This window comes from Gadus morhua, chromosome 6, assembly GCF_902167405.1.
Source record: "Gadus morhua chromosome 6, gadMor3.0, whole genome shotgun sequence".
Taxonomy (NCBI): domain Eukaryota; kingdom Metazoa; phylum Chordata; class Actinopteri; order Gadiformes; family Gadidae; genus Gadus; species Gadus morhua.
This window is the reverse complement of record NC_044053.1, coordinates 15,188,072-15,203,544: the sequence shown is the minus strand read 5'-3', so window position 1 is coordinate 15,203,544 and position 15,473 is coordinate 15,188,072. Positions and strand designations below refer to the sequence as shown.

The 15,473-nt window shown below is 41.9% G+C and overlaps 1 protein-coding gene across 4 annotated transcripts in view; it reads right to left on the bottom strand.

The window, feature by feature from the left end:
• Positions 1-3,967, bottom strand: part of dmxl1 (Dmx like 1) — a 46,343-nt gene extending 42,376 nt beyond the window's left edge. For 2 of the 4 annotated variants that reach the window (XM_030359847.1, XM_030359849.1), the window contains exons 1-6: positions 3,625-3,967; positions 2,384-2,635; positions 1,726-1,851; positions 903-980; positions 422-500; positions 127-271 (exon numbers count right to left, since the gene is read on the bottom strand). In XM_030359847.1, the coding sequence (XP_030215707.1) occupies positions 127-271; positions 422-500; positions 903-980; positions 1,726-1,851; positions 2,384-2,470 (515 nt within the window). In that variant the 5' untranslated portion in view covers positions 2,471-2,635; positions 3,625-3,967. Of the gene's footprint in view, positions 1-126; positions 272-421; positions 501-902; positions 981-1,725; positions 1,852-2,383; positions 2,636-3,137; positions 3,299-3,624 lie in introns of those variants that run through there. The other 2 variants (XM_030359850.1, XM_030359848.1) reach the window with 2 other exon arrangements.
• Between the last annotated feature and the right edge of the window lie 11,506 nt (positions 3,968-15,473).

Below are 15,473 nucleotides of genomic sequence, written 5' to 3'. Positions count from 1 at the left end.
CAACATAATAAAAAGGCAATTAAAACATGAACAAATAAAAGCTTTAAAAACCAGGCACAAGAGGAGAATAGAATAACCCCGCCAAATGTTCAACACAATGCAATGAGTGCAATATCTCGTCCTCACCTGCTGAGCCAGATGCACCTCCATGGAGAAGGAGGGCTGTCAATGGTCAGCTCTGTGGGCTTCCCTTCCTCCTCATGGTCAGCACCTGGCCTAGCGCTGTTGGACCACAACTGGAGGCTGTTGGAGCCTGTCAACAGATACCTCCCTGGAGGAGCCCGAGGCACAAGTCATGAGGACATGGTTCTTTTTTAAATGATGGAAAACTCTGTTTGTTATTGTTGTTCAATCAGCCTCTTCGGGACAGCGGGCGCGCTCTGGGTTTGGCAGAACTGGAAAAGATGCTGTGGGACTGTACCTGAGGGGTGCCAGGCAAGGTTCCTCACTATTGACTGGAGAACTATTTGGCCACTTTTCTGCCACTGGAACTCCAACTTCTGTAGAGATATGTATGCAAAGGAGAGCCATTTAAATAAAGAGTGACATAAAGGAGACAAAACAGTTAGATAGCCAGATAATTAGTAAAACGATAGTCTATACAAATTTTGTATATTTAAATCAGAATGATGCTTAAAAAGATGCAAAACCAGTCACCAGATCCCGGAGTAAAAACATTTGAACGATTTGAAAAGTACTTGTCAAAATTTGCATTTCATCATGTAAACTAGTTAGAAGCACTGGCGTAGCTATTCTATCACATGGCACTGGTCCCATGCACATATAAAACCACTCTCATGCACATATAAAACCACTCTTATGTAAAGTACTTAGAAACTTGTTCTATTCCTTCTGGCACTTTACCCACAGGCAAATGTACCGTGTAATCCTGAGCGACTCACCGTTGGTGTCGTGGATTTCGGATCAGTCCGCCCCACAGGCTCAAACACACAAACAATGCCTCCATATGAAGCTGCAATCTGTGCCGGAAACACAGCAAAGAAAAAATATGATAATTGGGTATAGAATATCCTTACGCATCTAATAGTAAGGGGCATTTCATAAATTAAAAAGAAGGCTTTATGAGAGGAGGAAAAATTACTTCCAGGCCCAAAAACCCTCCAAGTCTAAAGGTGTTGATTATGACAAAGCACACTTCCACACTGCTGAATGGAGTGACTGACAAAAATGTATTAAGCGGTATTGAGGTGACCAGGACCTTGAGTAATACAAGCCGTGTACCTAATGAGGTAAATAATGTCAACTGTCAGGGATGATGAATTGAGCGAGTAACACACAAAAACTTCCAAAAAGGCCCCACACACACACACACACACACACACACACACACACACACACACACACACACACACACACACACACACACACACACACACACACACACACACACACACACACACACACACACACACACACACACTTCCCTTCTTAAACTCATGACAAAAACGGGGACTTTTATCATACAAGTAAATATAAATGGCTTCTATTCCACTAATTTCCCCTTGCCTTTGCTAGAGCTTCACCTTCTATCTATGGATATGCATGTGACAGATATAGAATTTACCTCCCCATGTAAATTTTAACCTTGTGTTGCCATAGTTTACACACTTAAATCCACATGCGTGCATTTGGGGATTTTTTTAAACGATGAAACTGTCCAGACCCAAAAGGTGTTTCTGTGACAAGAAGCCAAGCCGCTCTTACCCGGCCTCCGTCCAGGGAGCAGTCCACGCATCCCACTTGGATGTTACCATGCTTTGCCCCGGGAATGATCTGCAGCCGCTCAAAGTCACTTCCCAAGATCACCACGTCACAACCGGACGCATAGGCCTGTCACAGCGGAAGACAGAGGGGCAAGTCAGGGGATATTCACTCAGACAGGGATGAAAAGGACGCACCACCGCCAATGTCCCACCTACAGAGACAGTCATCTGCCATTTTTGTGTGAACTTTAAAGTAAATTAACCCGATTCCGTCAATGGAGTCTGACAAAGAATCCATTAGGATGATTGCTATTTAAATTACAATAAGTCACATCAAATCTGCAAATCTGCAATTAAATAAAAACAATTATAATAATTAATAAATGAATTACAGCCCCAAAAATAAAGAAGATTTATAGTAACAAAAATCACCATTAATCTACATTGCCTAGAGCGTGACTTATTTAGGGTCGACAACTTGATCATTTCACTTTCAACACATCAACAATTACCTTTGGTTAACAGTGAAGACACTAATCAAAGTAAAAAGAGTAAACTGGATCATTGTAGTCGACTAAGGTATTAAAACATGGGTCAGGCAATATCGACTTTAAAAGGGCTGCAAGCAAGTTCACTCCAAGGCTGTGTCAATCTCTTACCGTGAATGGCACATTATTGACACTCCCCACGGAGAAGCAGTTGTCCCCTGGATTGACTGCCCCTGTGAGGACTTGATGGAGGTTCATGACTTAAGTTTCACCCACACCATGTGCGGCACTGGCCTAGTGCAGTATTAATCCTCTCTTTCCAGATCTACGTGATGTATGTGCAAAACCAGGGTAATGACAAAGTCATCTTTGAATGAAACCAAAATGTACAAAAGTAATCCTGGAACCCGATGTTGAAGAAAGCTGGAATGGAGAGGAAAGAACGTTTTGAGTGTAAGCATCCAATAGTATTAACAGTGCATTCACTTAATGTATCGCCTATCCCCCTGCGTCTCTTGGTCAATATCGCTCTCTGTTTAGAAAGCATTTCGAATGAGTAATTTCGTTGTAGCCTACATCCTTATTCCATTTGGGATACAGCCATGAAACCAGTGGAAATGAATGACAAACCTTAGAAATATACCTCATAGGTAATACAGTGTTTCCTTTTCCCATGACAAAGGTCTATGACATTAATCAGCGTCGGCCTTGCCAAATGGGCAGAGACTGCTGAAACCTTATCGCTCTACTCCACATACAATCCCCATTACTGATAACGGCCCAGTGCACGAAAGACAAAAAACGTAATTAAGAACGGTCAATAAGCGTTTAAATAAAGAATATATATATATATATATAAATATATACACACAATATCAGTGATTCAAATGAACATCCTAGTACAGACAAAATAGTTGATTGTTACCCAAAGTTAGTGGGCCATCCCTCCGTCCTTTAGGAGCAGAGTAGAAAGCACAAAAGTCGGTCTAACTCGACTATCTTGCTACCAGTTGCATATAGACTTAGGCAAACCACTAGTATTTTAAACGAGGGACTCTCCTGCACTATTTACTTCCAGTACTGTTCACTTCCCTGTTGCAACTCACGTGATCACAGTCAACATTCCCACGTACTGCCGAGAGACAAGTCAGCTTAATGTTATAACATCAGCCTGTCACACAATTCAACAGTATTACAGGAAGCTCATCAGAAGGCATGTACATACATATGTATAGCCAAACCATCAACATCTTCTCGGCAGTCACATACGCAAACTCTAGATCCTGAACGAGGAAGCTAATTTCAAGTTAGCTAGCTGTCAAGTGTAGCCAGTCAACACAGCACAGCATCACCCGAGCAAACGTAACGCTGGCACAATTGAAGGAAAATGCAATAATAACTTCGCTACTCACCAGGCGATATTGTTCAGCAACCATGCACCAGCAGCCCTGCAATCTGAACCTTTAACACAAGGTCTAGCCGTTTTATTTACGTGAGATAAGCTAGCTTTAGCACACGACTACTTGGGGCACGCCGAGCAGTTTTTTTAGCCAAGGTTATAAGCTAGCCAAAAATGTTAACGCATGAATCGTGTCATTCAATTACGGACACACTGCGGTTGCTTAGACACATAGGCAAAGCCCCTCACGTAAAACGCAAACCAAAAGGATGCTCTAAAGTTATGAAATGGATGGGATCCTGCGAGCAAGCTTTCAATGTTGTCGATGTGTCACGATGACTGTTTAGGTGCAATGCATCTTGGTCATTGTAGTTTATCAATGCTGACACGTTATGGTTCAATTGGTTACAATTTTAGAGGTTTGTTCTCATCATTTTAATGTTGTGTAGTCTCACTGTCTATAGCTGAAATGTAGACTTAATGCGGTTTGTGATTGGTCAATAAAGCCCTCGAACATAAAAATAAGGCGCCTGTGTGTGTCTATTTATCATTTTGCAAGTCTTCGTATTATAGTTTTTTAGCTCTTGATTTATGCGATAATGCAATCAATGTATTCCACAGCTTCTGAAAAAGAATGCCTTAATCTCCTAAAAGTAGGCTAAATATGTGTCAATAAAGTGCGAAAGAAGGCCACAAGAGGTCCCTATCCAGCTGTGTCTAATCAAAATGCATCGGCTAGTGTCCGCAGCATTGCTTGTTTTTAGGTGTGTGTGTGTGTGTGTGTGTGTGTGTGTGTGTGTGTGTGTGTGTGTGTGTGTGTGTGTGTGTGTGTGTGTGTGTGTGTGTGTGCGCGCGCGCTCGCCCGTGTGCGTGTGTGCGTGCGTGCGTGCGTGTGTGTGAGAGAGAGAGAGAGAGAGAGAGAGAGAGAGAGAGAGAGAGAGATATGTTCAATCCATATTGTGCATGCATCTATTCAACTTCAGTACACATTTCTGTCCTTAAACACGTTTACACATGGCATTGTGTACGTACAGTTTACATCAATGTGTTTTGAGCCTGATGGTAACATGCCAACCATTTCTCAATAACCTCCTTCTGACCTAGAGTTTGCCAACAAGTGGCTTGGGGTGCTCTGGTGTGGAGTGGGATCCAAGCATCCTCAAAATCAACAGTGTGGGCCTACATCCGACATTCAGCTTGCCCTCCTCGTAATGGAAAACAAAAAGAGAGCAAGTTGGGGAGAGGACATTTCAAGCTCAATTAAAGCCAAGGGTATAGAGATAAATGTCTCAGACAGTCTATTCATGAATAATTAAAATGGCTGACATGTCAGTGACATTAGCGCACATTCAGGACGTTCCTTCCATGGCAGCTGGCTGCCATTGATGGGGACAACGTTGACTTTTACTCATCGGGAAGTAGGTCACAATGTTATTAAAGATTCAGCTCATGCTTGTAGTGTAACTATACTAAATATTGCATTGCTTTTCAATATTGACATACACATGCACAGGGGTCTATGCCCTTTCAAAACCCACACAATGTATTCCTGCACTCGTGCCTCTGTGCTTGAGTATTTGTGTGTGCATACGTTTTCGCTCAGATGCAACCTACCAACCACCCACACAGACAGTAAGAGAGAAGGGGAGAGAGATGGAGAGAGAGAGAGAGAGAGAGAGAGAGAGAGAGAGAGAGAGAGAGAGAGAGAGAGAGAGAGAGAGAGAGAGAGAGAGAGAGAGAGAGAGAGAGAGAGAGAGAGAGAGAGAGAGAGAGAGAGAGAGAGAGAGAGAGAGAGAGAGAGAGAGAGAGTCAGAGTGTGGAAGAGAGATTCCATCTGTTCAAATTTCATCAATCCATTTCATAAGATCTAGTGTCGGTTAGTCTTTAAATAGTCTATTCAAAGGTAAAATTATGAAAGATACTAAGATAGAATAAAATATGAGTTATCGTAATTTACCTAGACATAATTAGGCTTTCAAAGAGTATCTGTGGATACCTATTGTTATTGTAAGGATTCTTCTAATGTTATTCTGGATTGGTTACGCCAAGTTTAGCCCCTGATTGCGCAAAAGTTTTACATCTGTCAATGATAGGGGGCGTAATAATTCGCAGTCCCGCCATCCCGATAGAAGACAATTACTGAGACTTTGTAGACTGGCCTTATTTTATATGCTGAACATTGTTGCACGTTTTGCGTCGATAGCTCAATCGATGACATCACAGTGTCAATTAAAAAAAGTGATCATGCGGGAGGCCCCACATGCCTGAAGGGGGCACTAAATAACACAGAAATGGCATGTAGGCCTACCGTAAAACCCCGATTTGGATTGGTTCCAAATCGCTTCGGAAGATTTATCTCATCTATCGTGAATCAGCGGGATAAGGCTGTGCGTGTGGGCTGTTACAACGTTCGTGACTGCTAGTGCTAGCAGTCCTTTTTTGGGGGATTCAATTATTTGTTAGAAATTAATAACATCCGGACTGTTTGTGTTTTCCCTCTTTTAATTACTTTTACTAATAGTAAATTTTGTAGGGCATCAGCCCTGCCATGGTCAGTGGTTTGATTCCAACTTTCTTAATGACTCTAAACAGCATCCGCAAATTACATTTGTTACATTAGATTGAATTTCATTTATCGATTACTGTTTTTATTCATATTTGTATTGATGAATACGTGTGTTTATTACCCTCTTTAATGTTTGCTGTCTATAACAGCTGGTTGAGCATAGCGTTAACGCTTTTGCTATTAAGTGTTATGAAGTCCTTGGGAACCGAACAACTGATCCTGGTGGTGTTAATGACAAGCACAGTTGAGCTAACGAGACCACTCAACAAAAAGAGAGAAACAAAGAGCCAGGATGTTATTTTCGATATAGAATATAATCCAAATAGGATCCAAATGATGCTTCCAAAAAAAATCATTTTACAAGTGTTTATATAAATAAAGTTGCCTTTAGTTTTTAACCTACTTCCATATAAATACAAGATATAAAAGATGGGCAGATGAGTATCTAACCACTAGACATGGATGGCAGTGTTAATGCCATACTAGCTGAGCTAGACGGGGTCCCATTTAGCTCAACTATAGTGCTTCGTATAATTGAATCAAGGAGTGAAAAAAAAGTCAGACAAAAAAAGTAATCAATCCCTTTACACTAAAAAGCTTGTTTTACTAATGTTTGACCTAAAACTACTTTTTTTTAAATTTAACAGATATGAATTACTGGATACTTTTCAGTGTCAGTAAGAGAGAACCTAACGGACCGTTAAGGCTATCACCAGCTGAGCTAAATAGCACTATAATGAAACTTTTTTGTATTCTTTGTTGGTTATATTCTATGATAATAGCAAAAATGTTAAGTGTAAAAGGTATAGATTGCGCAACTGCTACTGCATGGCATTCGGTGACCACTGTCTTCAGGTAACTAAGAACAATCAGTCATCTACTCTTTAACCAGTATGTGTGTGTGTGTGTGTGTGTGTGTGTGTGTGTGTGTGTGTGTGTGTGTGTGTGTGTGTGTGTGTGTGTGTGTGTGTGTGTGTGTGTGTGTGTGTGTGTGTGTGTGAGAGAGAGAGAGAGAGAGAGAGAGAGAGAGAGAGAGAGAGAGAGAGAGAGAGAGAGAGAGAGAGAGTGTGTGTGTGTGTGTGTGTGTGTGTGTGTGTGTGTGTGTGTGTGTCTGTGTGCGTGTGTGTGTGTGTGTGTGTGTGTGTGCGTGCGTGTGTGTGTGTGTGTGTGTGTGTGTGTGTGTGTGTGTGTGTGTGTGTGTTTCAGAGTAAGGAAGGACCCAGTGCTGAAGAACAAAGACCCGCCCCTGTCCTATGTCTAAGAGTAATGACATGCCCCTTTGAATCGCTGGAAAAGGCCGGTTAACGTGGTCAGTTGTAGTTTGGGTTGTGAATACCTTGAGGAACTGCTTGCAGTCCTAGGTATTATTGATATTATTATTATTATTATTATTATTATTATTACTGTTATTGTTATTGTTATTGTTATTGTTATTGTTATTATACTATACTAAACATTAGGGCACTAGAGGGCAGCATTGAAACACGAAAACATTTAATGACTTCGATTGGAGTCAGTAAAGTTCAAGCCAAGCAATTGATTGACATCTTCATTTGACTACTGCTTAAATTATATTTGCATAGAATAAAGTCAGTCACCATTCACCTCCATCAATGCAAATAGATAATGCTACTGCTATTTGCCAATCATAAAATCCATGCAATGTAGGCTCAATATTTCAAAGTTCAGATGCTTTCAATGTTCATGCTTTATATTTTCCCCTTGTAATGCAAGATGTTTCTTTGAAGAGCTTTGTGGTGTTATTATACCGTGGTCTGGGGGGTAATAATGTTGATATCTTCTGTAAGCTATAATTACTGGATCGAGAGCTCGCAGAGCAATGGCAAAATGCGCTTGAAGTTCCAACGTGGCCGTGCTTTGATGTTTCAGGGGTGGGTGGGTGGGTGAGTCGCAATCCAGCGACACAGTTTACCCTCCGTTTACCCTCCGAATACCCTCAACGCGAGGAGAACTGTTCCTGACGCAAAGGAACAAGAGAAAAGAATGACACATAATGAAAACTAAACAACCGTTCATTTAAAGAGGGTAGCCCTCATGGCTGTTTAGACTTGGAAATCACAGAGTGATGAAAGATCTCAATGGATTTTTGGGTTGGAGCGTGTTTTGTTCATGAACATTAGCTGTTCATCAAATCATATTCTTTTGGCAGCGATGTGTGAAAAATGCACTGAGTGACATAATGGGTCTTTCTTGGCATTCTGTCAGGAAAACCAGATGCTCTCTAGGCATTGGAATAACAGTGTGAGCCTAGTTGTTGTTGTTGTTCTAACCAAGCTCCTTCTCACTTCTTCGCTGTATCATGTACCTTCATGTGCCTTCCACGATGTCCCTGTTTTCTTCTTAACAATGCGTGGCTTGGCTCTGTGTGTGGTTGAGTCACCTTATTTTGGACATATGCGTCCGCTAGTTCTTCCCTACATGCTCTTTTGCCTGTGAGCTGCTGGCTCCGCCACTGTAAAGACTGTGTGTGTGTGTGTGTGTGTGTGTGTGTGTGTGTGTGTGTGTGTGTGTGTGTGTGTGTGTGTGTGTGTGTGTGTGTGTGTGTGTGTGTGTGTGTGTGTGTGTGTGTGTGTGATGCAGGCCCCTTGCCAGCACCAGCGACCGCCTGCATCCTCCGTTCATGTGAGTGTGTGCCCATCTGTGCGTGTGCTGTTGAGTCTGTGTCCTCCATCTCCATCTCTACCGTATGTGTGTGCGTGAGTGTGTGTGTGCGTGTGTGTGTACAACGTATGAGGAACGGGGGGTTAGCGGGCAGGCGGGCAGCAGGATATCCCATCGCATTAGGGTTGCTGCTGCACCCATTTCCTTCAACGCTTCCCAGCAGCCACGTCAGGAAGGAGGTCAACAGGGGTCAAGTAGACTCCGCCCACTTGTCATTATCCTCCCATCACCTGCCGCCTCTCTGTGTGCTGACTCCAGAACTTTTGCTCCTCGCCCCCCCTGCCTTTCTTTTTTATGACGTGTGACCCCTTCCTTCTGTTTTCTCAGTTTCAGACATTGTGTGTCGTTTTCGTACCTTTTCTTTAAGTCTTCAAGTCCATCTGTTCTCTGATTGTCTTCTCCTCGGCCTGTCAACTATTTGGGGCTTTCTTTTTTCGATATCTATGTCTCTCTCTCTCTCTCTCTCTCTCTCTCTCTCTCTCTCTCTCTCTCTCTCTCTCTCTCTCTCTCTCTCTCTCTCTCTCTCTCTCACAAAGACAAAGAGAATAGCTTATTGGCCTCTTGTCTCTTTCTTATTCCTTCTGTTGGTTCCAGAGCTGATCTTTAAATACTGTGATCCTAGTGCGGCAGAGCCAGTTCTGTGTTTCACACACTCTTAGGAAGGGAGCCAACTAGCACTTTTGGAAAACAATCTCTGGTGGAAAGGGTTTTTAGCAAATGGAGAAGAGAGGACTGGTTGTGTTTTCTGTGGCTGGGAGGCTGTCTTATTTGTGCCAAAAACATCTGGGGCAAGTAGTAATGCAATATAGATGTTATGCCTCTATGAATATTTAATGATACACAACAATTTTCTGTAAAGGAATAATGTATGGAATTTGTCATTGCAGACATCGCCATGGTAATTGAATGTCTTCATTTATCAAGCTTTGTACTTCAAATCTTAAGCAAATTGTGTGCCCAATATGTGCAAACAATGCACAGAACTCCGAGTGGTTATATTTAATGTGACAATATCTCACACATACTCACACATTCTTCATTAACTAGAATAATGTTACTGAATAGCAATTTCATATCCGCTTTCTTGTGCATTGGTCAAAGTGCCTTTACTTGCAGATATCTGTTGCCCTGTGCGTGTCTACAGGTGTTTGCTTTGTTTACGTTTTGTTTTTTGCCCTCATCAGATGCCTTAGCAATCTTTCTTCGTCTGGCTGTACTTCTTCGGTCCGTGGAAATACAGAGTGGGCTTGCATAACTAGAGGAAGGGAATATTTTAGCATGATTTAAATGGAGATCAGAGAGCAGGCTTCCAGAACAGAGCTCTCTCAAGCAACACTCATCTGATACCAACCACGTCTCTTAGGTAGACTGCAGATGAAAGACAACTTTTTGCATTGTGTTATTTGTTGCCCTACTGGGAAGTCTTTTCAAATAAGTTAAAATATAGAGTGTATAAAGTAAATAGTAGTGCTCAAATTAAGTATAATTGGATGGCAAGAAGTTGGATAGTTATTCTTTAGCAAGCTGTGAGGAAAAGTGGCTCAATTAGAAAATACAGCCCATCATAAAGGCCACCACTAAAATGTGTATACTACTCTAACAGCATTGTGTTGCCATTACTGCAAATCCCGTTCATTGGTTTGCAGTGCAGTTGAATGAAAATGCAATGTGACCTCTGTGGAACTGTGACCAAATAATTAGGATAATATCCCATATAAGCTGGTAACACAGTATTACATCTGAATGCCCATTGATCCAATAACATTGGCATGCAACACATTCGGCTCAACGTCAAATTATCTGAGATTCAAACAGTTGAATAACATCCCTATTATTCCGTGACTATGGAGACAAATTGTAGTGTTGTGACAGTTGCATATACCTGTAATAGGGCTGGTGGGCCCATTATCCTCCATGATGTGTGCTTAATATCCTTGTCTGATTAATGTTGCTGCTGGAGACCCCTTACCCACGGTGACCTACATTCACTTTCATCTCGCCTATCAATCATTTAGGTGCTCAAAGCCAAGGTCTGTCTGCGATGAACACAAAGCAGGGTCTGTCGTTATGGCACCGATTCTGTAATGACACCATAGAAAATCACGCTGGAGCCGCAATAGGAAATTGCTTTCATGCTTTACCATTTGCATGACACCGAGTGACAAAAACAAAATCATGGGATGATGCAGAAGGGACGCTGACGGCCTCTTGCATATTTCTTTTCGGCGTGGTTCCTCGTGGCTAAATCAGGAAGTCAAGAGACATAAACGGCCTACTACACGCCATGGTCGGAAATGTGGCCAAAATGCCAGACTCAAGTGCTTTTAATTGTTGATGATTTGCTGGTATGTGGAGCGATGCCCAACACTGGGAGTCTGGCAACGCTGGAATTAATGAATGAATGAATCACTACAATGAATCACTAGACAACACTGATGATAAAATATGTAGCAGTCTGCAGCTCTGTGGGCATAAACACCATGCCTTATTTCACGCGATACAGAGCAAGACAGGCGCGGGTGGAGCAGGGTGGTGGGGGCCCTGAAGGGTAGATGGAGGAGGAGGAGGTGGAGGAGGAGGATGAGCAGGACACAGAGATGCTCTGAGTTGAAAAATAAATGAGCAGGGGTGTTTTAGTAGACTCTGTTGTTCGCTTATTCAAGAGGGACCGTGAAGAGTTGTCATTAGAGCAGCCCTTGGTGGGACCAAAGAGGCGAGAGTAGCGACAGAGAGTGGAGGAAACTATAACTATAGAGAAACAAAAGATGGGGCTCTAGCTAGCTCCCAGATACTAGCTAGCTCCCAGATACTAGCTGGCTTTCAGGAGCAGCCAAATGCTGGTTCCTCCTGGGCACTGGTACAAGCAAGGAACATCCTCATTAAGGGGATCCAAGGACGGAGCTGGCATGAACCAACCTGTAGCTCAGGCTAGCCATGTTAGCAGAAGCTACAGCAACAGCAGGAAATTGGCTGCTTAACAAGGCAAAAGACCCCATAAAGGCAACAACATACGGCCATAGTTATATTTGACCCATGGAAAAGTCTGCCAAGCCAGTAATAGTAGTGTAGTTATAGCATATGGAGAGTCTATAATGTCTATGTTAAAGAGTATATTTCTAACAATAGTCCTTCTCGAAATTACATAAGCATGTAATTATACATATTTAGTGCTGCAAATAGTGCAAGAAATCTGATGCAGAATGGCTCCTGTATTGAAGCATTACCTTGCCTATGACCTGTCACGGCTTGTTGATTCTTTAGTGGACGTCAAAATGTCCACCAAAGTGGACGTCAAAACGCCTGAGAGAGCGAAAAAGAGAGAAAGACAAAGAGGGAGGGAGAGAAAATTTTAGAAAGCCATTGCAAAATCTCGAAATGACATGCTACTGGACTATCAAGCAGAAACACTAACTTATTCATGGCTTTCATGGCGGACCTGTAAAGTGGATACATAAAAAAGATGGTTAATGTGCGTAGTGACATCCAGATGTGTGTGTGTGTTTGTGTGTGTGTGTGTGTGTGTGTGTGTGTGTGTGTGTGTGTGTGTGTGTGTGTGTGTGTGTGTGTGTGTGTGTGTGTGTGTGTGTGTGTGTGTGCGTGTCTGGTGTCTCCACAGTGCCAGAGCTACCATGCCTCAGTTTTGATTTTTTTTTTAATTACGAGATAGCAACCTCTTCTAAAGTATAAAATGTGAAAAAGACACCTCAGTGGTTTGTATGCACAGCCAAGTTCATCTCAGTAAAAGGTTTACAGTTTTTATTTTTGGCCAAGAACATCCGTAATGATGAAATGGCAACGTTGCGTTTAGAAGAAAGTTACATTTCAAATTACATATACAGCATAGAAACTGATTAAAACTAATGAAATTGGTGATGCTGAACAATGATTTTACAGTGCTTTCTTACGCTGCAAGTAAATGACACAAATTCTCTCCATGTGGAGTGATCATAATATATACCTCAAGGGTTGCTGCCATATATGAGATATAAATCAATACACAATATGTTTTGATACAATTACCTACTACTTGCACTGGGTCGGTTGATGAGAGAAACGCATTATACCAACAATGTTCTTGGAGACCAATTAAAATATAGCAAAGTGTCGCTTGCGAGGGAAGATGGTGCTAAATAATGAGAATCCTATCCCCGTTGACGCTGAATAACTCTTGCCGGCCCCCGGAAGGAAATGACTCAATGTTCAAATGTTATACAATATAACAGATCACATGAGATACACTTTACGATTTTGTTTCTTATTGTGTGTTTGTGTGTGTGTGTGTATGTGTGTGTGTGTGTGTGTGTGTGTGTGTGTGTGTGTGTGTATATGTGCATGTGTGTATGTGTGTGTTTGTGTGTGTTTGTGTGTGTTTATACCAGTGTGTGTGCACCTTGTTGACAAGCGAAAAACTGTTTGCGCAGTCCTGAGTAAGAAATGTTCCGGAAAGCATAACTAGGTCACACAATGATCACCCTCTAAAGTTGTGTTATTTCTAATTTATACAGCTCAGAGTGTGTCCTGATGTGTGTGTGTGTGTGTGTGTGTGTGTGTGTGTGTGTGTGTGTGTGTGTGTGTTTGTGTGTGTGTGTGTGTGTGTGTGTGTGTGTGTGTGTGTGTGTGTGTGTGTGTGTGTGTGTGTTCACGTGTGTGTACATGATGATGTATGTGTACATCATCATATATTTCTACTCAAAAGCAAAGCTTTTCAATCCAAAAAGATTCTTAATCAATGTAAACTGTTAAATAGGTTACACATCAATGTATAATAGCTTCCTTTCGGCAATATCATTATGGAAATGTAATTTCATGAACTTTCATTAGAAGATCTATCTCCAAAATGGAGTAGGCTGAAAAATGACTCTGCCTGCATTTAGTTTTTTTTTAAGTAAATTAGCTGGGGTAAGTATAGATAAATATAGTACGGGGGTATTCTGAATATAAGACTGAATACCACCGTTTGTATTCAGTCTAGTTAGTAGACTGAATATAAACAGTGGTATTCAGTCAATATTTTAGACTGAAGAGTGAATACCACTGTTTATATCCAGTATACATAGTAGACTGAATACCAGTCAAGTACTGATACATACTACCATTCCAATTTAAATGAATAATGACGAATGTTGTTTCTTTCTGTTACATATGAATGCTCCATAATTATGCATATCATGCTGTAGTTCCTCTCTTACATTGTTGCAGCACATGGTACGGGTATAAGTCAAGATGCTGTCAAACTCATGTGATCCTCCCAGCTGTGGTTCCCATTAACTTCTCGTTTCAAATATGTCGGCGCCAACCTTTTTAAACAAGTGCACATCAATCCTGACTCTGCAGAACAAGCACAGCTTATTATGCGCTCTGAATGCACAACACATTTAATCGATTGCCCCATTTTCATGTATAAATTGCTGCGCCAAGTAAAAATCCTGAGAGATAGAATGCAGATATGTTATTTCCCTTGATAGTGTTCACTTCATCATTGTTTACCACATTAACGCTACCAAATCTATAATTGTCTTCTGATCCTTAGCTCCAGGGGGAAGACTGAGATAGTGTGGAGTTTGGAATGTTAAGCAACAAGGTCCTTGGTTTGAGGCCCAATTACTGACCTTTAACTTTTTTTCTACTCACTATAAAATGCTGTGGTAAATAACAAATAGGCTTAATCAACATCATCTATCCATACTTCATTATCAATTAAAAACCCAGCAGCGGCCATTTCTCAGGCACAATGTTTAATAAATGTTGACATGATCTTCTCTGTTGATAATATCTACACTAATAATTGATGGAAAAGGTGAGAGCAAATGTTGCAGAACAGCTCAACAGAGAGCACCGTCCCTGGTGAAAACACTTGAGATAAAGAACATAATAAAAGCAGCCCCTGACACTGCCTTTAAGAGTTGGAGGCGATCGGGGAAAAATAATTGATGCCGGGAGAACAAGTGTAAATGAGCCCTTCTACTTTTTGGTCTGCCGGTATGACCCACAGGTGAATGTCAGCCATTATTAGGGCTCTCCAGCAGCGGTGGAGCTGACTGTTCCTTGCAAATAGCGCTGTGTCTTCCGCCTCTAAATCATCGGGCTCACGCTGGCAGCGGCCCTCCAATCCCGCCCAGCACATCAGGATTTACAGGAGCAACAAAACTCCACTCCACTCCAGGAGGGAGGATAGAGCCAAGGCCAAGTCTCATCAGTGTGTGTGTGTGTGTGTGTGTGTGTGTGTTTGTATGTGTGCATGTGTGTGTGTTGGTGCGTGTGTGTGGTGGAGGGTTTGCATGTGTATTTTTTATCATCACATTCTACTATTTTACTAGGTGGGTACCAAACCATAACTTGCTTGTACGTTTGCTTGAGTGTGTGTGTGTGTCTGTGTGTGTCTTTTATGATCGTATGCCATTATAAATGGATGTGACCTTGTGCGTATATGGCACTGTGTATATATATCTGCCTTAAATTGTAACACCCTCATGTATAGAAAGTGAGCCGGCTATGGCCCAAAGTGTTATGTCTTAAAAGCAGACGTGTTATAAAAAGCAGATGCAGAGGGATGGTGTGTCATGCTGAACTTCTCTGGAGGTGGGAGTGCACCGCAGGAATCGTTGCCACCACCT